This window comes from Pseudophryne corroboree, chromosome 10 (assembly GCF_028390025.1).
Source record: "Pseudophryne corroboree isolate aPseCor3 chromosome 10, aPseCor3.hap2, whole genome shotgun sequence".
NCBI classification, from domain to species: Eukaryota; Metazoa; Chordata; class Amphibia; order Anura; family Myobatrachidae; genus Pseudophryne; species Pseudophryne corroboree.
This window is the reverse complement of record NC_086453.1, coordinates 284,674,826-284,699,622: the sequence shown is the minus strand read 5'-3', so window position 1 is coordinate 284,699,622 and position 24,797 is coordinate 284,674,826. Positions and strand designations below refer to the sequence as shown.

Genomic DNA, 24,797 nt, shown 5'->3' with positions numbered 1-24,797 from the left:
CTCCACAAGGAAGGTGGGCTCATCTTGGGCGGCTGCCCGAGGGGTCTCGGCATTACAACTCTGCCGAGCAGCTACGTGGTCGGGGGAGAACACGTTTGTAAAATTTTACAAATTTGATACCCTGGCAAAGGAGGACCTGGAGTTCTCTCATTCGGTGCTGCAGAGTCATCCGCACTCTCCCGCCCGTTTGGGAGCTTTGGTATAATCCCCATGGTCCTTTCAGGAACCCCAGCATCCACTTAGGACGATAGAGAAAATAAGAATTTACTTACCGATAATTCTATTTCTCGGAGTCCGTAGTGGATGCTGGGCGCCCATCCCAAGTGCGGATTATCTGCAATACTTGTACATAGTTATTGTTAACTAATTCGGGTTATTGTTAAGGAGCCATCTTTAAGAGGCCCTTTCTGTTGTCATACTGTTAACTGGGTTTAGATCACAAGTTGTACGGTGTGATTGGTGTGGCTGGTATGAGTCTTACCCGGGATTCAAAATGCCTCCCTTATTGTGTATGCTCGTCCGGGCACAGTACCTAACTGGAGTCTGGAGGAGGGTCATAGGGGGAGGAGCCAGTGCACACCACCTGACCTAGTAAAGCTTTACTTTTTTGTGCCCTGTCTCCTGCGGAGCCGCTATTCCCCATGGTCCTTTCAGGAACCCCAGCATCCACTACGGACTCCGAGAAATAGAATTATCGGTAAGTAAATTCTTATTTTTTTTTTTTTTTTTGATCAGTACGTTCACATATGGTTTTTTGGAGCAGTTTTGTTCTGCCCAGTAAATCGGTAGGTGTGTGGCTCCCTGCCACCCTAGGTGGCGCAATAGGATTCTCAATATTGGGGTGGAAACACTGGGGGAAGTTTCCTCTATCTGGGGTCATGAAGAACTGACATCTGGGTTATGTTCGGATCAGTTTAAGATCTTGGTCATTGTGTAAATGTGACAACTTTGAGGAGTAGATCTCATTTAATTCATTAAAGCTGTAACGTATAGAGAGCATCTAATGGTGACTTCCTGCCATTGGGGTTAAGGGCATGGATGGTTTCCTTCCACAGTCCTGTGACTAATGATTTAAAAATCGATGAGCCCGTTTTCTTGGGAAATGGTTTTCATTCCGAACAAAGAGTCAGAGATGGAGCTCCAATCTGTGTTAATATTGTCTGCTTTCCTCCTGAATGTGAGTGTTATGTGTTCTGTGTTGACATACACTGAGAGGACGTCTGCCCCTGGTTTCTATCTAACAGCTGTAAATTGATTGAGTGCGTCACTTAGACCCTGATTAGTCAAATTCTTGGGTAGTTTCCCAGGTCCACGCTGTAATAATATTCTGCACCTTCATCTTAAAGCAGTTGCTTAAATAGCTTCAACAAGAAGTTCTCAAATGTAGTACTTTCCTAATGTGTAAATCTCCACCAGTTATCAAGGTCTTCTACTTGTAGGGTCAGTTAGGTGTTAAATCCTTGCAACTCAAACTTGAACAAATTAATGGGCTCTTTAAACTGCTTCTCTAGCATATCAGAGTTCTAATGCAGGTATCTCTGGTAGCAGTGCACATTTAGCCTTAGTCTGCCTAGTGATTATTTCAAATCAGCTTTGGTTACTGGTGAGGATGCTCTGTACTACCAGCATGGATAGTTGGCCCTGCTGCCACACTTTGAACGGTGGGACTGTTTCCTGATAAGTGGTATTGAAGGTCTTTAGTCCTCATGTTGGTGCCCTTCCTGCATGGAGTAATGCTTTGTGCAAGTAGGTACAGTTAGTCCCCTTCATAGATGGGTTCTCTTGCTCACCCTGGATGTTTGTTTATTTCTTTATATGACCATAACCCAGTCACAGCACAAAGAAAAAATTCAGCATGATGTGTTCCAATAATCTTGCATGCTGTAGTGAGAACACCAACTTTAACTGGGATTTCTCTGACGTCCTAGTGGATGCTGGGAACTCCATAAGGACCATGGGGAATAGACGGGCTCCGCAGGAGACTGGGCACTCTAAAAGAAAGATTAGGTACTATCTTGTGTGCACTGGCTCCTCCCTCTATGCCCCTCCTCCAGACCTCAGTTAGATTTCTGTGCCCGGCCGAGCTGGATGCACACTAGGGGCTCTCCTGAGCTCCTAGAAAGAAAGTATGTTAGGTTTTTTTATTTTACAGTGAGACCTGCTGGCAACAGGCTCACTGCAACGATGGACTAAGGGGAGAAGAAGCGAACCTACCTGCTTGCAGCTAGCTTGGGCTTCTTAGGCTACTGGACACCATTAGCTCCAGAGGGATCGACCGCAGGACCCATCCTTGGTGTTCGTTCCCGGAGCCGCGCCGCCGTCCCCCTTACAGAGCCAGAAGCATGAAGATGGTCCGAAAAATCGGCGGCAGAAGACTTCAGTCTTCACCAAGGTAGCGCACAGCACTGCAGCTGTGCGCCATTGCTCCTCATACACACTTCACACTCCGGTCACTGAGGGTGCAGGGCGCTGGGGGGGGGGGGGGGGGGGGCGGCGCTCTGCGCCGCGCCCTGAGCAGCAATAAAAACACCTTGGCTGGCAAAATAATCACAATATATAGCCCCAGAGGCTATATATGTGATAATTACCCCTGCCAGAATCCATAAAAAAGCGGGAGAAAAGTCAGCGAAAAAGGGGCGGAGCGATCTCCCTCGGCACACTGGCGCCATTTTCTCTTCACAGTGTAGCTGGAAGACCGCTCCCCAGGCTCTCCCCTGTAGTTTTCAGGCTCAAAGGGTTAAAGAGAGGGGGGGCACTAAATTTGGGCGCAATATTGTTTATACAAGCAGCTATTGGGGGAAATTCACTCAGTGATAGTGTTTATCCCTACATTATATAGCGCTCTGGTGTGTGCTGGCATACTCTCTCTCTGTCTCCCCAAAGGGCTGTGTGGGGTCCTGTCCTCAGTCAGAGCATTCCCTGTGTGGGCGGTGTCGGTACGGCTATGTCGACATGTTGGATGAGGAGGCTTATGTGGAGGCGGAGCAGATGCCGATAAATGGGATGTCGCCCCCTGTGGGGCCGACACCAGAGTGGATGGATAGGTGGAAGGTATTAACCGACAATGTCAACTCCTTACATAAAAGGCTGGATGACGTAACAGCTGTGGGACAGCCGGCTTCTCAGCCCGCGCCTGCCCAGGCGTCTCAAAGACCATCAGGGGCTCAAAAAACGCCCGTTACCTCAGATGGCAGACACAGATGTCGACACGGAGTCTGACTCCAGTGTTGACGAGGTTGAGACATATACACAATCCACTAGGAACATCCGTTGCATGATCTCGGCAATAAAAATTGTTACACATTTCTGACAACCCAAGTACCACATAAAAGGGGTTTTATGTTTGGGGAGAAAAAGCAGCCGGTGTTTTGTTCCCCCATCAGATGAGTGAATGAAGTGTGTGAAGAAGCGTGGGTTCCCCCGATAAGAAACTGGTAATTTAAAAAAAAATTACTGCTGGCGTACCCTTTCCCGCCAGAGGATAGGTCACGTTGGGAGATATCCCCTAGGGTGGATAAGGCGCTCACACGGTTGTCATAAAAGGTGGCACTGCCGTCTTAGGATACGGCCACTTTGAAGGAGCCTGCTGATAAAAAGCAGGAGGCTATCCTGAAGTCTGTATATACACACTCAGGTATTATACTGAGACCTGCAATTGCCTCAGCATGAATAGTGCTGCTGCAGCAGGGTCTGATACCCTGTCAGATAATATTAATACCCTAGACAGGGAGAATATGGTGCTAACATAGAGCAATATTAAAGACGTAGTCTTATATATGAGGGATGCACAGAGGGATATTTGCCGGCTGGCGTCCAGAATTAATGCAAGGTCCATTCTGCCAGGAGGGTATTAGAGACCCGGCAGTGGACAGGTGATGTTGACTTTAAAAGGCACATGGAGATTATGCCTTATAAGGGTGAGGAATTGTTTGGGGATGGTCTCTGGGACCTTGTATCCACAGCAACAGCTGGGAAGAAAAATTTCTACCTCAGGTTTCCTCACACCCTAAGAAAGCACTGTATTATCGGGTACAGTCCTTTCGGCTTCAGAAAAGCAAGGGGGCCAAAGGCGCTTCCTTTCTGCACAAGGGAAGAAGGAAAAAGCTGCACAGACAGCCAGTTCCCAGGATCAAAAATCCTCCCCCGCTTCCTCCGAGTCCACAGCATGACGCTGGGGCTCCACAGACAGGTGCGGTGGGGGCGCGTCTCGGGAACTTCAGGGACCAGTGGGCTTGCCCACAGGTGAATCACTGGGTTCTGCAAGTAGTATCACAGGGATACAAGCTGGAGTTCGAGGCGACTCCCCCTCGCCGTTACCTCACATCAGCCTTGCCTGCTGCCCTCGGATATAGGGAGTTAGTACTGGCGGCAATTCACAAGCTGTACTTCCAGCAGGTGAAATCAAGGTACCCCTCCTTCAACAAGGCCGGGGTTACTATTCCAAAAATGTTGTGGTACCGAAACCAGACTGTTCGGTGAGACCCATTCTAAAATTGAAATCCTTGAACACTTATATACGAAGGTTCAAGTTCAAAATGGAATCGCTCAGGGCGATTATTGCAAGCCTGGAGAATTTCAGGGTATCACTGGACATCAAGGATGCTTACCTGCATGTCCCTATTTACCCTCCTCACCAGGAGTACCTCAAAATTGTGGTACAGAATTGTCATTACCAATTCCAGACGTTGCCGTTGGTCTGTCCCCGGCACCGAGGGTATTTACCAAGGTAATGGCCGAAAGAATTATCCAGTATTTGGACAATCTCCTTATAAAGGCGAGGTCCAGGGAGCAGTTGTTTGTCAGAGTTGCACTATCTCTGGAAGTGCTACAACAGCACGGCTGGATTCTGAATATTCCAAAGTCGCAGCTGGTTCCTACAACGCATCTACTGTTCCTGGGGATGGTTCTGGACACAGAACAGAAAAAAGTGTTTCTCCCGCAGGAGAAAGCCAAGGAGCTGTCATCTCTAGTCAGAGGCCTCCTGAAACCAAAACAGGTGTCGGTGCATCACTGCATGCGAGTCCTGGAAAAAATGGTAGCTTCCTACGAAGCAGTTCCATTCGGCAGGTTCCATGCAAGAACTTTTCAGTGGGACCTCTTGGACGGGATCGCATCTTCAGATGCATCGGCTGATAACCCTGTCTCCAAGGACCAGGGTGTCTCTGCTGTGGTGGCTGCAGAGTGCTCATCTTCTAGAGGGCCGCAGATTCGGCATACAGGATTGGGTCCTGGTGATCACGGATGCCAGCCTTCGAGGCTGGGGGGCAGTCACACAGGGAAAAAATTTCCAAGGACTTTGGTCAAGTCAGGAGTCGTCCCTACACATAAATATTCTGGAACTGAGGGCCATTTACAATGCCCTAAGTCGGGCAAGACCTCTGCTTCAAAACCAGCCGGTACTGATCCAATCAGACAACATCACGGCAGTCGCCCATGTAAACCGACAGGGCGGCACAAGAAGCAGGATGGCGTGGCAGAAGCCACAAGGATTCTCCGATGGGCGGAAAATCACGTCTTAGCACTGTCAGCAGTGTTCATTCCGGGAGTGGACAACTGGGAAGCAGACTTCCTCAGCAGACACGACCTACACACAGGTGGACATGATGGCGTCCCGCCTCATCAAAAAGCTAAAGAGATATTGCGCCAGGTCAAGGGACCCTCGGGCGATAGCTGTGGACGCTCTAGTGACACCGTGGGTGTACCAGTCGGTTTATGTGTTCCCTACTCTGCCTCTCATACCAAAGGTACTGAGAATAATAAGAAGGCGAGGAGTAAGAACGATACTCGTGGTTCCGGATTGGCCAAGAAGAGCTTGGTACCCAGAACTTCAAGAAATGATATCAGAGGACCCATGGCCTCTACCGCTCAGACAGGATCTGTTACAGCAGGGGCCCTGTCTGTTCCAAGACTTCCCGCGGCTGCGTTTGACGGCATGGCGGTTGAATTCCGGATCCTAAAGGAAAAGGGCATTCCGGAGGAAGTCATTCCTACGCTGATAAAAGCCAGGAAAGAAGTAACCGCAAACCATTATCACCGTATTTGGCGAAAATATGTTGCGTGGTGTGAGGCCAGGAAGGCCCCTACAGAGGAATTTCAGCTGGGTCGTTTTCTGCACTTCCTACAGTCGGGAGTGACTATGGGCCTAAAAATTGGGTTCCATTAAGGTCCAGATTTCGGCTCTGTCGATTTTCTTCCAGAAAGAACTGGCTTCACTGCCTGAAGTTCAGACATTTGTAAAGGGAGTGCTACATATTCAGCCCCTTTTGTGCCTCCTTTGGCACCTTGGGATATCAACGTGGTGTTGAGTTTCCTGAAATCACATTGGTTTGAGCCACTTAAAACTGTGGATCTGAAATATCTCCCGTGGAAAAAAGTGGTCATGTTATTGGCCTTGGCTTCGGCCAGGCGTGTGTCAGAGTTGGCGGCTTTGTCATGTAAAAGCCCTTATCTGATTTTCCATATGGATAGGGCAGAATTGAGGACTCGTCCTCAGTTTCTCCCTAAGGTGGTATCGGCTTTTCACTTGAACCAACCTATTGTAGTGCCTGCGGCTACTAGGGGCTTGGAAGATTCCAAGTTACTGGACGTAGTCAGGGCCTTGAAAATTTATGTTTCCAGGACGGCTGGAGTCAGGAAAACTGAATCGCTTTTTATCCTGTAGGCACCCAACAAACTAGGTGCTTCTGAGCAGACTATTGCTCGCTGGATTTGTAGCACAATTCAGCTGGCGCATTCTGCGGCTGGATTGCCGCATCCTTAATCAGTAAAAGCCCATTCCACAAGGAAAGTGGGCTCATCTTGGGCGGCTGCCCGAGGGGTCTCTGCTTTACAACTTTGCCGAGCTGCAACTTGGTCAGGGGCAAACACGTTTGCTAAATTCTACAAATTTGATACCCTGGCTGAGGAGGACCTTGAGTTCTCTCATTCGGTGCTGCAGAGTCATCCGCACTCTCCCGCCAGTTTGGGAGCTTTGGTATAATCCCCATGGTCCTTACGGAGTTCCCAGCATCCACTAGGACGTCAGAAAATAAGATTTTACTCACCGGTAAATCTATTTCTCGTAGTCCGTAGTGGATGCTGGGCGCCCATCCCAAGTGCGGATTGTCTGCAATACTTGTATATAGTTATTGCTTAACTAAAGGGTTATTGTTGAGCCATCTGTTGAGGCTGTTATATTTCATACTGTTAACTGGGTATAGTATCACGAGTTATACGGTGTGATTGGTGTGGCTGGTATGTCTTACCCGGGATTCAAAATCCTTCCTTATTGTGTCAGCTCTTCCGGGCACAGTATCCTAACTGAGGTCTGGAGGAGGGGCATAGAGGGAGGAGCCAGTGCACACCAGATAGTACCTAATCTTTCTTTTAGAGTGCCCAGTCTCCTGCGGAGCCCGTCTATTCCCCATGGTCCTTACGGAGTTCCCAGCATCCACTACGGACTACGAGAAATAGATTTACCGGTGAGTAAAATCTTTTATTTCCCTTTTCTGTTTTCTATTGCTGCTACCCAGGAGTCTGCCCACCAGTTGGAGGATTTTTAGTTTATTTGTGAGCTCGTATCCACTGGTGTATTTTATATGCATGTGTTTGATCCCTTCTCTGTGAAGAAGTGATGATCCTCGTTCCCATATACATCAAATTTGCAGTTGAAGAGTCCCACTTGTATGCAGCAAAGGGCCCACAGATACTAGGAAGCCGTGTAAGGTACCAAGTCCCATCTTAACTTCTTCTGGTGCCTGCAAAACATGTGGCACAGTTGTTTTGAAAGAGGAAGTGTCTTTCGAACTAGGTGCAGCCATTGAAGGGGAAGCCTTGTGTGCACCAGACAATAACCCCTCTAGTAGATTTCCCCCCATCCCTTTTCCATTACTTCAGGGGCAGTCCCTTCTTTAAATGATGTGGTACTTATTATTATTTCTCTGACGTCCTAGTGGATGCTGGGACTCCGTCAGGACCATGGGGATTAGCGGCTCCGCAGGAGACGGGCACAAAAATAAAAGCTTTAGGACTAGGTGTGCACTGGCTCCTCCCCCTATGACCCTCCTCCAAGCCTCAGTTAGGTTTTTGAGCCCGTCCGAGCAGGGTGCAATCTAGGTGGCTCTCCTAAAGAGCTGCTTAGAAAAAGTTATTAGGTTTTTTATTTTCAGTGAGTCCTGCTGGCAACAGGCTCACTGCAACGAGGGACTTAGGGGAGAAGAAGTGAACTCACCTGCGTGCAGGATGGATTGGCTTCTTAGGCTACTGGACACCATTAGCTCCAGAGGGATCGAACACAGGCCCAGCCATGGAGTCCGGTCCCGGAGCCGCGCCGCCGACCCCCTTGCAGATGCCGAAAAGTGAAGAGGTCCAGAAACCGGCGGCAGAAGACTTTTCAGTCTTCATGAGGTAGCGCACAGCACTGCAGCTGTGCGCCATTGTTGTCAGCACACTTCACACCAGCGGTCACTGAGGGTGCAGGGCGCTGGGGGGGGGCGCCCTGGGCAGCAATGATAATACCTTGTTCTGGCTAAAAATACATTGCATATAGCCCCTGGGGCTATATGGATGTATTTAACCCCTGCCAGGTCTCACAAACACCGGGAGAAGAGCCCGCCGAAATAGGGGGCGGGGCCTATCTCCTCAGCACACAGCGCCATTTTCCTGCACAGCTCCACTGCGAGGAAGGCTCCCAGGACTCTCCCCTGCACTGCACTACAGAAACAGGGTAAAAAAAACAGAGAGGGGGGGCACTTTTTTGGCGATATTGATATATTAAGCTGCTATAAAGGAAACAACACTTCTGTAGGGTTGTTCCTATATATTTATAGCGCTTGGGTGTGTGCTGGCAAACTCTCCCTCTGTCTCCCCAAAGGGCTAGTGGGGTCCTGTCTTCGATAAGAGCATTCCCTGTGTGTCTGCTGTGTCGGTACGTGTGTGTCGACATGTATGAGGACGATGTTGGTGTGGAGGCGGAGCAATTGCCGGTAATGGTGATGTCACCCCTTAGGGAGTCGACACCGGAATGGATGGCTTTGTTTATGGAATTACGTGATAATGTCAGCACGTTACAAAAATCAGTTGACGACATGAGACGGCCGGCAAACCAGTTAGTACCTGTCCAGGCGTCTCAGACACCGTCAGGGGCTGTTAAACGCCCTTTACCTCAGTCGGTCGACACAGACCCAGACACCGAATCTAGTGTCGACGGTGAAGAAACAAACGTATTTTCCAGTAGGGCCACACGTTATATGATCACGGCAATGAAGGAGGCTTTGCATATCTCTGATACTGCAAGTACCACAAAAAGGGGTATTATGTGGGGTCTGAAAAAACTACCTGTAGTTTTTCCTGAATCGGAGGAATTGAATGAAGTGTGTGATGAAGCGTGGGTTAACCCTGATAGAAAACTGCTAATTTCAAAGAAGTTATTGGCATTATATCCTTTCCCGCCAGAGGTTAGGGCGCGCTGGGAAACACCCCCTAGGGTGGATAAGGCACTCACACGCTTATCAAAACAAGTGGCGTTACCGTCTCCTGAAACGGCCGCCCTCAAGGATCCAGCTGATAGGAGGCTGGAAACTACCCTGAAAAGTATATACACTCATACTGGTGTTATACTGCGACCAGCCATCGCCTCAGCATGGATGTGCAGTGCTGGGGTGGTTTGGTCGGATTCCCTGACTGAAAATATTGATACCCTGGATAGGGACAGTATTTTATTGACTATAGAGCAATTAAAGGATGCTTTTCTTTATATGCGAGATGCTCAGAGGGATATTTGCACTCTGGCATCGAGAGTAAGTGCGATGTCCATATCTGCCAGAAGAAGTTTATGGACGCGACAGTGGTCAGGTGATGCGGATTCCAAACGGCATATGGAAGTATTGCCGTATAAAGGGGAGGGATTATTTGGGGTCGGTCTATCGGATTTGGTGGCCACGGCAACAGCCGGGAAATCCACCTTTTTACCTCAGGTCCCCTCCCAACAGAAAAAGACACCGTCTTTTCAGCCGCAGTCCTTTCGTTCCTATAAGAACAAGCGGGCAAAAGGACAGTCATATCTGCCCCGAGGCAAAGGAAAGGGTAAGAGAGTGCACCAAGCAGCTCCCTCCCAGGAGCAGAAGCCCTCCCCGGCTTCTGCAAAGCCCTCAGCATGACGTTGGGGCTTTACAAGCGGACTCGGGGGCGGTGGGGGGTCGACTCAAGAATTTCAGCGCACAGTGGGCTCGCTCACTCAGGTGGACCCCTGGATCCTGCAGGTAGTATCTCAGGGTTACAGGTTGGAATTCGAGAAGTCTCCCCCTCGCCGGTTCCTAAAGTCTGCTCTGCCAACGTCTCCCTCAGACAGGGCGACGGTATTGGAAGCCATTCACAAGCTGTATTCTCAGCAGGTGATAGTCAAGGTACCCCTCCTACAACAGGGAAAGGGGTATTATTCCACACTATTTGTGGTACCGAAGCCGGACGGCTCGGTAAGACCTATTCTAAATCTGAAATCTTTGAACCTGTACATACAAAAATTCAAGTTCAAGATGGAGTCACTCAGAGCAGTGACAGCGAATCTGGAAGAAGGGGACTTTATGGTGTCCCTGGACATCAAGGATGCTTACCTGCATGTCCCAATTTGCCCTTCACATCAAGGGTACCTCAGGTTCGTGGTGCAAAACGGTCATTATCAGTTTCAGACGCTGCCGTTTGGATTGTCCACGGCACCTCGGCTCTTTACCAAGGTAATGGCCGAAATGATGTTACTTCTACGAAGAAAAGGCGTATTAATTATCCCTTACTTGGACGATCTCCTGATAAGGGCAAGGTCCAGAGAACAGCTGGAGGACGTAGTAGCAGTAACCCAAGTAGTGCTGCAACAGCACGGGTGGATTCTGAATTTTCCAAAATCTCAATTGACCCCGACGACACGTCTGCTGTTCCTGGGAATGATTCTGGACACGGTTCAGAAAAAGGTGTTTCTTCCGGAGGAGAAAGCCAGGGAGTTATCAGAACTTGTCAGGAACCTCCTAAAACCAGGAAAAGTGTCTGTACATCAATGCACAAGAGTCCTGGGAAAAATGGTGGCTTCTTACGAAGCGATTCCATTCGGCAGATTCCACGCACAAATTTTTCAGTGGGATCTGCTGGACAAATGGTCCGGATCGCATCTGCAGATGCATCAGCGGATAACTTTGTCTCCACGGACAAGGGTGTCTCTTCTGTGGTGGTTGCAGAGTGCTCATCTGTTAGAGGGCCGCAGATTCGGCATACAGGACTGGGTCCTGGTGACCACGGATGCCAGTCTGAGAGGCTGGGGAGCGGTCACACAGGGAAGAAACTTCCAGGGAGTGTGGTCAAGCCTGGAGATGTCTCTTCACATAAATATACTGGAGCTAAGAGCGATTTACAATGCTCTAAGCCTGGCAAAACCCCTGCTTCAGGGTCAGCCGGTGTTGATCCAGTCGGACAACATCACGGCAGTCGCCCACGTAAACAGACAGGGCGGCACAAGAAGCAGGAGGGCAATGGCAGAAGCTGCAAGGATTCTTCGCTGGGCGGAAGATCATGTGATAGCACTGTCAGCAGTGTTCATTCCGGGAGTGGACAACTGGGAAGCGGACTTCCTCAGCAGACACGATCTACACCCGGGAGAGTGGGGACTTCATCCAGAAGTCTTCCACATGATTGTGAACCGTTGGGAAAAACCAAAGGTGGATATGATGGCGTCCCGCCTCAACAAAAAACTGGACAGGTATTGCGCCAGGTCAAGAGACCCTCAGGCAATAGCTGTGGACGCTCTGGTAACACCGTGGGTGTTCCAGTCAGTGTATGTGTTTCCTCCTCTGCCTCTCATACCAAAAGTACTGAGAATTATACGGCAAAGAGGAGTAAGAACGATACTCGTGGCTCCGGATTGGCCAAGAAGAACTTGGTACCCGGAACTTCAGGAGATGCTCACGGAAGATCCGTGGCCTCTACCTCTAAGACGGGACCTGCTTCAGCAGGGACCGTGTCTATTCCAAGACTTACCGCGGCTGCGTTTGACGGCATGGCGGTTGAACGCCGAATTCTAAGGGAAAAAGGCATTCCGGAAGAGGTCATCCCTACCCTGGTAAAAGCCAGGAAGGAGGTGACTGCACAACATTATCACCGCATTTGGAGAAAATATGTTGCGTGGTGTGAGGCCAGGAAGGCCCCGACGGAGGAATTTCAACTGGGTCGATTCCTACATTTCCTGCAAACAGGATTGTCTATGGGCCTCAAATTAGGGTCCATTAAGGTTCAAATTTCGGCCCTGTCGATTTTCTTCCAGAAAGAATTGGCTTCAGTTCCTGAAGTCCAGACTTTTGTAAAAGGAGTACTACATATACAGCCCCCGGTTGTGCCCCCAGTGGCTCCGTGGGATCTTAATGTAGTTTTGGATTTTCTCAAATCCCATTGGTTTGAGCCACTCAAATCGGTGGATTTGAAATATCTTACATGGAAAGTAACCATGCTACTGGCCCTGGCTTCAGCCAGGAGAGTGTCAGAATTGGCGGCTTTATCGTATAAAAGCCCATATCTGATTTTCCATTCGGACAGGGCAGAACTGCGGACGCGTCCTCAGTTTCTGCCTAAGGTGGTTTCAGCGTTTCACCTGAACCAGCCTATTGTGGTGCCTGCGGCTACTAGCGATTTGGAGGATTCCAAGTTGCTGGACGTTGTCAGGGCATTGAAAATATATATTTCAAGGACGGCTGGAGTCAGAAAATCTGACTCGCTGTTTATACTGTATGCACCCAACAAGCTGGGTGCTCCTGCTTCTAAGCAGACGATTGCTCGTTGGATTTGTAGCACAATTCAGCTTGCACATTCTGTGGCAGGCCTGCCACAGCCTAAATCTATCAAGGCCCATTCCACAAGGAAGGTGGGCTCATCTTGGGCGGCTGCCCGAGGGGTCTCGGCATTACAACTCTGCCGAGCAGCTACGTGGTCGGGGGAGAACACGTTTGTAAAATTCTACAAATTTGATACCCTGGCTAAAGAGGACCTGGAGTTCTCTCATTCGGTGCTGCAGAGTCATCCGCACTCTCCCGCCCGTTTGGGAGCTTTGGTATAATCCCCATGGTCCTGACGGAGTCCCAGCATCCACTAGGACGTCAGAGAAAATAAGATTTTACTTACCGATAAATCTATTTCTCGTAGTCCGTAGTGGATGCTGGGCGCCCATCCCAAGTGCGGATTGTCTGCAATACTTGTACATAGTTATTGTTACAAAAAAATCGGTTTGTCATACTGTTAACTGGGTTCAGATCACAGGTTGTACGGTGTGATTGGTGTGGCTGGTATGAGTCTTACCCGGGATTCAAAATCCTTCCTTATTGTGTACGCTCGTCCGGGCACAGTATCCTAACTGAGGCTTGGAGGAGGGTCATAGGGGGAGGAGCCAGTGCACACCACCTAGTCCTAAAGCTTTTATTTTTGTGCCCTGTCTCCTGCGGAGCCGCTAATCCCCATGGTCCTGACGGAGTCCCAGCATCCACTACGGACTACGAGAAATAGATTTATCGGTAAGTAAAATCTTATTTTTTTTTTTACAGACAATATTAAACTGCGCTATCGAAAAAAATAAGTTATGGCACCTAATGCGGGGGTGACCTAGATTAAAATTGTCCTCAATTTCAAAGTATAGGCCAAATTAGTAATTGTCTGTTTAGTAATCACCAGACAATGAAATACTCCACACAGAAAAAACACTTCCCACATTGGGGCTGATGTAATACTCGTATTTTCCCCATATTGTGTCAAGTAAATGGATATTTTCCAAACGTCCATATCGCCATATGTATTCCTTAGTTTCTGAAAGTGTCCTTTCCATTCTACCTATCCGTTTACAGGGAGTTTGAGGAGCTGCAAGTGCACTCAGGATGCCTGGCCACACATTTGCCGGCTTACTAGCATTTCTAAACCGAAGAGGGCGATGCCTTAAAATGTTACTTAAATGGATTTCTGTGCATGCATGTTAAATGTTTCATTTGTGCTCCTTGACTTTCAGGATTCGCCAGGTGATTGATGTACAAAAGAAACTACAAGTAGATGTGAAGATGGCCATCCTCCAAATTATGAAGGAGCTTAACAAGCGAGGCAAATTGCTAGTAAATGATATGCAGGTTTGTCTGAAATTTCTACACCCAGATGTACTTGTAAGGGCTAAGGATTTATGCAGACCTGTCCAGCAGTTGTTAAACTACACATACCAGCATGTCCTGCCACACTTATAGTACTACCTAATACACAGGTTCTCAAATTCTGTCCTCAGGACCCCAGACAGTGCATGGTTTTCAGGTCTCCTCACAGAATCACAAGTGAAATGATTAGTTCCACCTGTGGATTTTTTTTAAATTTGTCGGTGAGTAATTAATAAACCTGCTGGGTTACCTGGAAAATGTTGACTGACTGGGGTCCTGAGAATAGAGTTGGGAACCTATGCCCTAATAGCAAGACTCTGGCAGGGCATGCTGGGACTTGTAGTTTCAGAACAACTGTTGGGCCACAGGTTGGACAGGCCTGGTTTACGGAGTTGTAAGGTTTTGTTGCAGTGTGTGGTTTGTTTATGGAATACAAGATTTATTTTAGAGTCATGTGAGTTATTATTTTTTTAATTTGAATGTTTTGTTTAGAAAGTGACAGAGGGACATCAGGATAAACTAGAGAAACAGCACTGGACTATGACTAAGCTACAGAAACACCAGGAACACATACTCCGCTTCGCCACGTGGGCCCTAGAAAGTGACAATAATACTGCGTTGCTGCTTTCCAAGAAACTGGTATAAATATCTTAAGGCTTTTTTTTTTTTCTCCTTCTCTATAATTAATGCTTCATGTAACTAACAGATACCTGTTGTCTCAGATTTATTTCCAGCTCCACCGTGCTCTGAAAGTTGTAGTAGACCCTGTTGAGCCATTAGGAGACTTGAGGTTTCAGTGGGATTCGGATACCTGGACAAAACATGCAGAGTTCTTTGGTAAGAATTTTTACAGTTTGCACCCTCCCCTACTTTCCCAAATCTCAGCTGTTTAACTATACAGAAACCCTTACAGGAGAATGTGTGCAAGTTTGCTGACTTGTATACATCCTTTGGCGTGATCTACTGGGTGTTACTTAAGTCTGTGCTTAGCTAGCGCAGCAGAGCTTACAATAAAGAGCCCCTCATGGTCATAGCAACACATGCCTGGGAAGCATCCATGGAAAACAGCGTAATTGTTCTATGCAAAGGGCACTAGGCATGTACAGGCTCCTCAGTCTGAAGGTGGACCGTAACATGAATGTGGTCTCATTGATCAGTAGTGGGGTTATTTCTAGGATACAATTATGACAAGGTCACCACTTTGTACAACCACTTGTGTTTTCTTTGTTTGCTTGAGCTTACTAGGAACTATATTTAGTAACTTGCATTTTTGGCTTAAGTGTGTGTTTGTTTTAAATCATCAATATTTAACCAAAGAGACTATTAAGTTCTGTAGAATTACTTACGGTTTATAAAACTTATCCCATCTTCTGGCCAGTTGAAAAAGGTCCTGTGCTCTCTGCATTATGTAATGGTCTATTTTTATATTTTAATACTAGATTAGGGACATAGAGAAAACAGAACATGCTCCACTTCCCTTTGTTCATCCTTTGCTAGAACTGTGCTCACTGCACCAGCAGTACTTCATTGATCTCTGGCTCTTTCAACAATTACTTCTCAGAACTGAAGTGAGCACATGCCCTTCATCTCTTTTGGGTGTGTCTAGGCAGCAAGTCTTTGCAATATTTTTCAATAATGGTTGCTTTTTATTTCCAGGTAAAATCATATCTGATAAAACTGGTGTTCTGCCATCTTCAGGATCTGCATCTTTAAACTCCAGTCAGGTACTGACACCGCTCACCAACTTTAACCCAATGGTACAGAATCGATCACGATCTGGTGTTTCTCAAGGAAGGGCAGCTGCTGGCGGTCCTGGGAACTTCATGCAGCAGGTGCAGTCTGGCGGTCACGGTTCTCTCCTCGTACTGGTCACGCTCAGACTTAAATGCGCGCGATGTGACTTTCTTTAGGATTCACTCTTGATGTTTCCCTCTTTTGTATTTACAGGCAATGGATGACTATGATGGGGCAGGTATGCTATAAACTGAAGTTTTGCTTTGTCCTGCCATGTTGAGATGAGCTTTGTGCGTGAACAATTTTCTTTTCCTCTTTTCAGAGGGTGAATCTTCAGGGTTGGAAGCTGTAGCGGGTCATAAAAGGTACACTTGCAAATGTAACTCTTCACATCATACTACATGTCTGTTCTGAGCTTTAATGTAATTTCTCTTACATATTCTCAAAGAGGACGCAGCTCAGACGGTGATGTAAATGAACTATTGAAGAAAGTTCCTCGTGTCAGCCTGGAACGATTGGATGTGGATCTTAATCCAGACACACAGCCGCCAGTCTTCAAAGTTTTCCCCGGAAACACCAATGAGGACTATAATTTAATTGTGATTGAGAGGGGAAATGCAGCAGGGGAACCTATTGTGAAGGTAATCAATGGGTGGGGTATATCTGCTATGCCTCTCTCAAATCAAGGTTTGTTAGTGCTGTAGTGCTAACAGCAATTTCCCTGCCAGGAGGAAGCCATGGAAACGGGCATCAGTATCCCCACAAATGTTTCCACAGAGGATAAAACATACGGTCGTCCTGATGGTCTGCCAGAAAGTTTGCCACCTGTCATCCGCCCACCAAGTGCAGCCAGCGATGGTGTTTCCTCCGATTTCCAGGGATCTAGTGCTGGTGGTTTTCCAGAAACTGGCACTGCTTCTCGCTGTAAGGTGTGCCAGAAAGAAGGAACCCTACTCGCCTGCAACCAGTGTAAAACCAGCTTCCATAGAGACTGCCACTTGCCTGCTATCCTGGAGATCTCAAGGTAGAATTTGGTGGAACTTGGCCCAGATTTAAACCACTTGCCTGTCTAGTCTGCCCTATACACATGTACACCTTAGGGTTAATTTTTGTCGGGAGCCTATTAACCTACTAGTGTGTTTTTGGTTGTGGGAGGAAACCTTAGTAACCGCTGGACGCCCACTTAAGCACGGGAGGAATACACAAACTCCACGGTCAGGGCCGTGGTGGTAATCGAACCCATGACCTCAGTGCTGTGAGGCAGTAATGCTAACCATTATACATTGTATAAAATGTTAATGTATTTCTGTACTCTCGGACCTTTAATTCCAATAACGTTGTAAATTTTAGTAACTTTTGTATGGGTATTTTGAGTGATATTTTTGGAAATTGCTGACATAAACTCTCGTGTGATATTAATAACCATTGATTGTAGGGGGGCGGAGCAGGTAGAGCACGTCTTGTGGTGGCAGCAGAGAGTATGTTCTATTTCTGTGATGTACCCAACAGATTTCCTGATGTAGCCTTTCTGATTTCACGCCTCTAGTTTTTTAAGCTGACACTTCATAGGATTTCTAATTTCAGATTTGTGTTTATCAAAATTTTTTTTACTATTGATGTGTAGTCTGCTGAAGTCCTTGTGATTGTGTAAAAAAGTCAATGCACTTATAGGTGTATTCTTTATAATGCAGAACAGATAGGGTGCGAGTAGTTTACAGTCCCAAATAGAATGTCTAACTTTTCTATTTTTATTTTAGTGGGGAGTGGAAGTGTATGCTCTGTCAGGACATTTCAAAGCATGACCAGAGTGAGATTATTCCACTAGTGGATGCCAATCCCACAAACCTCTCCTCGACTGACCAGAAGGTTTGTTTGCTGTTGATTTCAGTATGTAGCTCACAGGTTACACAGATAGCCAATTTGGATTTTCAGGAATACAGTGTGACAGACTTGTCCTTACTTGCAGTATTGTCTCCTGCTTCTGTTTTATGTGTAGCAGTTGTGTTCCTATAGGCTTTACACCAGACATGTGCAAGTGTTTACTAGATGGTATAAAGAGAAGGAAACCCATGCAGTGCAACACTAAAGTTGCATTAAAATGATGTGGATGGGTTATCCCACGTTAAATGTTGGGTGCTAATTGCCCGCTTTTAAAGCAGTAAGAACAAATGGATAATTCTCTAGCATCCATAAGGGATATTGGGGGAAACTAGTACGATGGGGTATAGACAGGGTCCAAAGGAGCTAATGCACTTTAAATTTCTTCAGCTGGGTGTGCTGGCTCCTCCCCTTTATGCCCCCTCCCACAGGCAGTTTAGAAAAAAGTGCCCTCAGGAGAGGATGCACATCTCTGCAGCTCCAGAGTTTTCTTCAATTTCTTTTAAATCTTATTTTCGGCATGCTGTCTGGGCAACAGCATACCTGCACCATGTGAGTTACAGATATGTCCACATACACCTTTGCTATATCCCACCATGTATGACACAGTTTTGCATGCCATAGACTCAGAGATTTAGCTATGCCTTGTCATTTTTCTTAATTTTCTTCTTTAATATGTTACTTTATACATACTCTATTATGGCAAACAAAAATGTTAACATTTATCCACTCGCTACTTGTGAAAAACAGCTGCATGCTGTGCCAAATTTGTTAAAAAGCAAAGATGTAAGTGGACGCATCTGTAGGTGGGGGCGGTCACTGGCCTTACGAGGTGCAGAGCAATTTCCCCGCTGCGGGACCACCGTCCTAAGGGGTTGTTCAGCGCAGCACTGTGCCTTGGCTGTCACAGCTGCAGCACGCCGCGCACCCCTAGTGCTGCCTGAAGGTGACATTGGTGGTGAGTACAAACCGGGGGCCCCGCTAGGGAGGTCCCCAGTCCAAAGTGTGGCTGACTACAGGTGTGGCATACGGGACCCTCCTGGGGGGGGTCCCGCTAAGATCCCCCCCATCCTGTGTATAACTGGCACAAAAGAGCTTGACTAGCACTTGTGTGATGTTTTAAGCATAAAAGGAGATTTGCCAGTATAATCTATGTATGTAACTGGCACCATAGGAGGGGGCGGAGCTACCTCAGAGCGGGACCTGAGGCATTTTGGCGCCTTCCTCTGCTTACTGCAGCACGGACAGCGCTTCCTGATTCCACGCTGGAAATGTGGTACAGGGTGTAGCAAAGGGGGAGAGCTGCTTGTGTACACTATCCTGATCCCATCTAGGACAATAATTGTTAGTGTTACTCACTGGGGCTGTGCAGCTCAGGATGTGCTGGTGTTCTCTTCTGTGTCTCCTCTCACATACAGTAGGGCAGGCTTGCAATATAACTATGTTATTGTGCTTACTGTGAATATGAGTAAACACAAGCTGTGCAGTATGTCACACTAGATTATCTCCCTTATAGAATTACTGTTTCCTGTGAACAATGTAGTCAATCTTCACAAATCAGTGAAGGGCTGGGGGAGAGGGTCCAGAGCCCCACTGGTTAGGGCCTCTAAAAACTGTCAGCTATGTTATCCCAGCTCAATGCTCATGTGCAGAAAACTCAGCTACTACAAGCAGCTGTTGCAGATTTAGCTGCTAGGGCAGATGCAGGTCCCCAGAAGCGTGGATTCTATCGGATACAGATGATGGGGGATGACCTGAACCCCATTAGTGGGGATCCTGATGCTGCTCAGGGTATTGAATACCTCATTTTGGCTATAAAGGATGTGTTACAGCTCCCTCTAGAGGACGCTGCATCACAGCAGTCGTTTTTCTTTGTACAAAACAAGCCTCTTGTCACTTTCCCTGATTTTACAGAGTTAGATGACTTATTCAAACAGGCCTGGAAAAATCCAGACAAAAAATTCCAAGTGTCCAAAAAATTTTTTGTGTATTTTCCCATTTGCTCCTGAAGGTAGACCATTTTAGGAGGAACCCCCCTGGGATGGAGGTCTCTGTATCTTACCTGTCTAAAAAGTGGTGCTACCCGCCCCGGGCTTCTTTACCATGAAGGACCCAGGGGATAGGAAGATTGAGACTACCCTAAAATCTATATACACAGCAGCCGGTATATCGTAAAGATCGGTCGTTGCTGGTTGACCCATGCTATTCATTCTTGGGCCACTCGAATTCAGGGCGCCTCTCGGGAGATATGCGCTTAGTTACTACAGTGACCCTCCTGAAGCACATTCAGGACACTACCAGTGTCCTTTGTGATTTGCTCAAGGAGATGGGGAACATTAATGCTCAGGCTTCTGTTATGGCAGTGTCGGCGCGCAGGGCCTTGTGGTTGCGTCAGTGGATTGCGGACACAGAATCCAAACGTAGCGTGGAAAAACTCCCCTTTTCGGGGGAATGGCTTTTTGGGGTCGAATTGGATTTCCAAAGTTACGGCTGGGAATCCACGTTTCTCCTCTCTGGGGCCCCGCCGGCGAGATGCTCCTATCCTGGGCCGTCTGTCCAGTCCTATCGGTAATACAGATTTTGATCTAAAGCCAGATGTCCCTCCAATGCGGCTAGATGCACCAGAGGCAAGTCCAGAAAACCTGCAAGCACCAGTTCTCTGGAACAGTTCACCGGTTCTAATTCCACTAAGGCCTCAGCATGAAGGTACACACCCACACACTCCAATGATTATTCAAATCAAGCTTACCAGCTTTGGAGGATATGCAAGTTAAGTTCCAACAGGCAATCCAAAAGTTGGTTCAGTCCCGCATCATTGTCCAGTACGACTACCGCAATGCGGCACAGGGTTTTACTCAATCCTGTTTGTGGTGCCGAAACCGGACGGTTTGGTCAGACCTTGAAGCCTTACTTGAAGGTGTTTAAGATGGAGTCCCTGCGAGCAGTGATTGCGGGCCTGGAAGAACAGGAATTTATGGTCTCCTTGGATATCAAGGATGCCTATCTCCATATTCCAATTTGGCCGCCTCATCAGGCGTACCTGCGGTTTGCCCTCCTAAACAATCCCTTCCAATTCCAGGCACTACACTTCGGCCTGTCCACAGCCCTGTGGGTATTCACAAAGGTGATGGCGATGTTCCAACTCCGGGTCCTGGGGGTCAATGTGGTCCCTTATCTGGACGATCTTCTGTTAAAGGCACGATCCAGGGAGCTTTTGTTGCTCTATATCGACCACACCATCCATCTTTCGGACCATGGGTGGATCCTCAACTTACAGAAGTCCCACCTGGAGCCAACTCAGAGGCTCCTTTTCCTGGGGATGTTGGTGGATACTGTGCCCCAGAAGGTGTTTCTGCCAGAGGACAAGGCAAAAACACTTCAGGAGATTGTCTGCATGGTGCTCCGGCATACTAGAGTGTCCATCCATCTTTGCATAAGATTGCTGGTAAAAATTGTTTCCTCATACGAGGCGATCCAGTACGGTAAGTTCCATGCCAGTACATTTCAATTGGATCTCCTGAGCAAGTGGTCCGGATTGCATCTCCAGATGCACCGGCTGATTAAGCAGTCGCCTCAGGCCAGGATTTCCCTCCTGTGGTGGCTACAGTCCTACAATCTCCTAGCGGGCCGAAGTTTCGAGACTCTGGATTGGACCCTCCTCATTGACGGATGCAAGTCTACGAGGATGGGGAGCGGTCACCTAAGGGGCACAGTTCCAGGGCAGGTGGTCAGCCCACGAGGCTCTCCTTCCGATCAACATTCTGGAACTTTCTGCTTCAGGCCTCTCCTCTGCTCAGGGATCACGCGATCCAGGTACAGTCTGACAACGCCTCATCAAGTAGAGACAAAAAGCAGAACCTGCATGCAAGAGGTGTGAAAAATACTCTTCTGGGTGGAAAGAAATGCAAGAGCAATGTCAGCAATTTTCATTCCAGGTGTGGACAACTGGGAGGCGGACTTCCCGAGTTGTCACGGGCTCCACCATCTGGTGTTCCAACAGATCATTGACCGGTGGGGTTGCCCACAAATAGACATGATGGCTTCTCGGCTCAACAAGAAGCTTCCTTGGTACTGCTCACGGACCAGGGACCCTCAGGCGAGGGCAGTGGACGCACTGGCAGTGGGCTGGTCTACCGGTTTACTACGATTCCATTGCTCCCAAGGGTGCTAAAGCGAATTGGCATCAGGGTGGCTAGGCAATTCTGATTGCCCCGGATTGGCCTCAGAGGGCGTGGTACGCGGATCTTATGGACTTGTCCGCCGAAGACCCTTGGCCTCTACCACTGAGATCTTCAGCAAGGACCGTTCATCTACCCGGATTTACGGCAATTTCGTTTGACGCCATGGAAGTTGAGCGGAACATCCTAGTTCACAAAGGCCTTCCAAAAAGTTTATTGCTGCTATGGATCAGGCAAGGAAACCTATGACGTCAAAACATTGTCCTCGTATCTGGAGGAGATATGTCTCTTGGTGCAAGGAACGCACGTATCCGCCTGCAGTGTTTCACTTGGGACGTTTCCTGCAGGCTGGTGTGGATAAGAGCTTATGTCTGGGTTCCATAAAGGTCCAGATTTCAGCTCTCTCAATCTTCTTCCAAAAGAAATTAGCAGTGTTGCCTGAAGTTCAGACCTTCTTGCAAGGTGTACTCCACATACAACCACCTTTTTGTGCTGCCCACGGCACACTGGGATTTGGATGTAGTGTTGAAATTTCTACAGTCCTCCTGGTTTGAACCTCTGATGACTGTATAAGACAAGTACCTCACGTGGAAGACTGATGTTACTGGCCCTGGCTTGTGCTCGACGAGTTTAAGAATTGGGGTCCTTATCGTGTAAAAGTCTGTACTTGGTCTTTTACAAGGACAGAGCGGAGATCTGGACTAGGCAGCAGTTCCTGCCGAAGGTTGTCTCTGCATTTCATCTGAATTAACCTATTGTGGTTCCGTCCAGTTCTGGGGCAGTTTTGACCGTTTAATGTCTCTGCTCGGATACTGGTTTGTTTTTTAAATAATCACAGCGAAAGGTAGCGGCAAATACAGGTTTTAAAAATGAGCAATGCTGGCTTTGTAGATATAAGGCTATAGGGGCAGATTCAGATCCTGACGTGCAAAAAATCACTATGAAGCGATTTCTGCATGTATGCACTTGTGGAAGGTCCTTAACTGCGTTCTTCAGAACGCAGTTTAAAACCTGGAGGGGGATAGGGCATTGATGATCCATTTTAGGGGCGCGGTTCGGACAGTATGCGGGGCGCGGCCAAGCAGCCGCTGTGACTCTTAAATGGCGGGTAGCTGTCTGCCTTCGCAGCTAGGCTGCGCAAGCAGGGAGCTACTCTATACATGTGAAAGCATTGCTGCCATGCTTTGCTCTCGCACGTATGTGGGGGAAGGCTGAATACGGCATGTGGGGCAGACTTGCCCTGTGCTGGGCATCCTCCCTCATGTCAAAGAAACTGATCGTAGATGTGCATTTTCTCCTACATATACAATAAAGTCTGAATTAGACCCATAGTCCAAAATGTGTCTCTGATGCTGTGAGGTAGCAAACATGTTATGGGGCCCATACATCGAGAAGCTTTCCAGGCAATTCCCAGTCCTGCTGGGGTCGTGAAAATCCTGAATTCAGACCCAAAAATCAGTCTGGTAATTTTTAATATGCAGTATCTCTATCATCCACTAGGGGACACTGGGAATCTAGACAGCTGGGGTGTGAATGATGCAGACCGGAGGTAGCACAATTAGCAAAAAATAAATAAAAAATGCACAGCTGGCTCCTCCCCCTTCATGCCCCCTAATGCCTCCAGTTTGAAAAATTGTGCTGGAGGTAGCAGCACAAGAGAGGAGCTCTTGCTTCATGAGTGACTTTTTTTTTTTCCCCTATAAATATTGATGTGAGCTGATGCAGCCTACCTGAGAGTAAGGAGAAGGCTTTCAAGACTGTGTGATTACAGTTTAAGTGACACAAAGATCCAATTAGAAGGGATCAGCATTTCACTCAGAAGATCTGACGATTCAGAGCAGTGGGTGCTATGGGCAGGGGACAGAGCGGGCAGCAAGGCAGCTTAATCCCCCATAGCAGTGCAAGTGGAGTTCCCCACAGCAGAGTTATATAGTCAGCGGTGAAGGTGCAGCTAGAGGGGGTCCTGCGGAAACGAGGCAGCATGGCGGCGCAGGAGGCCAGGACACCGTTGCTGCGCTCAGTGCGCAGCCAGCGGGGTGACCACAAATAGACGCTCTGGTGAAGTGAGATCGGAGACGGAGAAGCCATTAAGGTACAGGCATGGATAGAGGGAAATTGCAGAGGTCAGTTAGAACCAGAATGAGCGTGCTAATTCTCATAACACAGCAGGAATAGATAGTGCTGAGCTAGGCTGCGAGTTGGCAAAAACATTTTTTTAGTGGCAGCCGTTTTTAGGTTCTGTGAGGTGCGCAATTAGAGTGGGCAGTTCTCTCTGAAGGGGAAGGACTTATTAGGTGTTTGGTTAAAGGAGGGCAGTCTGAACAAAAGTCTTAAGCATCTGTACAGTTATCATTAATCCCTACTAGTACTGCGTGAGTTTTTTTTTTTTAAGCAGAAGCACCAACCAAGAAGCTCTCTTGAACAGATCTTTCTGAGAGAAATAAAGTAATAGGTGTTTTTGTTATGTTTTTTTTTTCTAAAGGACACTGTTGACGGGTCCTGCAGAGCAGGAGCGACAGTTTCTCAACCTGATCAACTCAAGCTTGTATCAACAGTTGTGGTGTGGGTGTTGTAAATGTTAGGATGGTTTAAAAAAAATATTTTTTTTATATAATTCCAGCTGTGCGACTCCCAATTTTTCATTGCTCCCTATATCTCTATGGTCTTTCTCCTCCTATTTTAATAGTGTGAAAGTACTGCTGATTGGTGTGTGGATGTTTTAACGTGTCTAAAGCACCAACCAAGACCACTAAAACTTGTTATGTTTGTTCAAAATGTGACAAAAAGAGAACTAATTTTAGCAGCTTCGGGGTGTGCAATACAAGCTTGGGAATGAATGCTCACCCTGGGAGCAGTGGTCCGTCCGGATCAT

The 24,797-nt window shown here is 47.7% G+C and overlaps 1 protein-coding gene across 2 annotated transcripts in view; it reads left to right on the top strand.

Annotated features, from left to right (window-relative positions):
* The window catches only part of TRIM28 (tripartite motif containing 28), a 108,372-nt gene that overhangs the window by 69,009 nt on the left and 14,566 nt on the right, over positions 1–24,797 (top strand). The window contains exons 6-14 of one of the 2 annotated variants that reach the window (XM_063943326.1): positions 14,003–14,117; positions 14,628–14,774; positions 14,858–14,972; positions 15,792–15,859; positions 16,083–16,107; positions 16,192–16,234; positions 16,318–16,510; positions 16,598–16,893; positions 17,627–17,735. In XM_063943326.1, the coding sequence (XP_063799396.1) occupies positions 14,003–14,117; positions 14,628–14,774; positions 14,858–14,972; positions 15,792–15,859; positions 16,083–16,107; positions 16,192–16,234; positions 16,318–16,510; positions 16,598–16,893; positions 17,627–17,735 (1,111 nt within the window). Of the gene's footprint in view, positions 1–14,002; positions 14,118–14,627; positions 14,775–14,857; positions 14,973–15,791; positions 15,968–16,082; positions 16,108–16,191; positions 16,235–16,317; positions 16,511–16,597; positions 16,894–17,626; positions 17,736–24,797 lie in introns of both variants that reach the window. The other variant, XM_063943325.1, reaches the window with a different exon arrangement.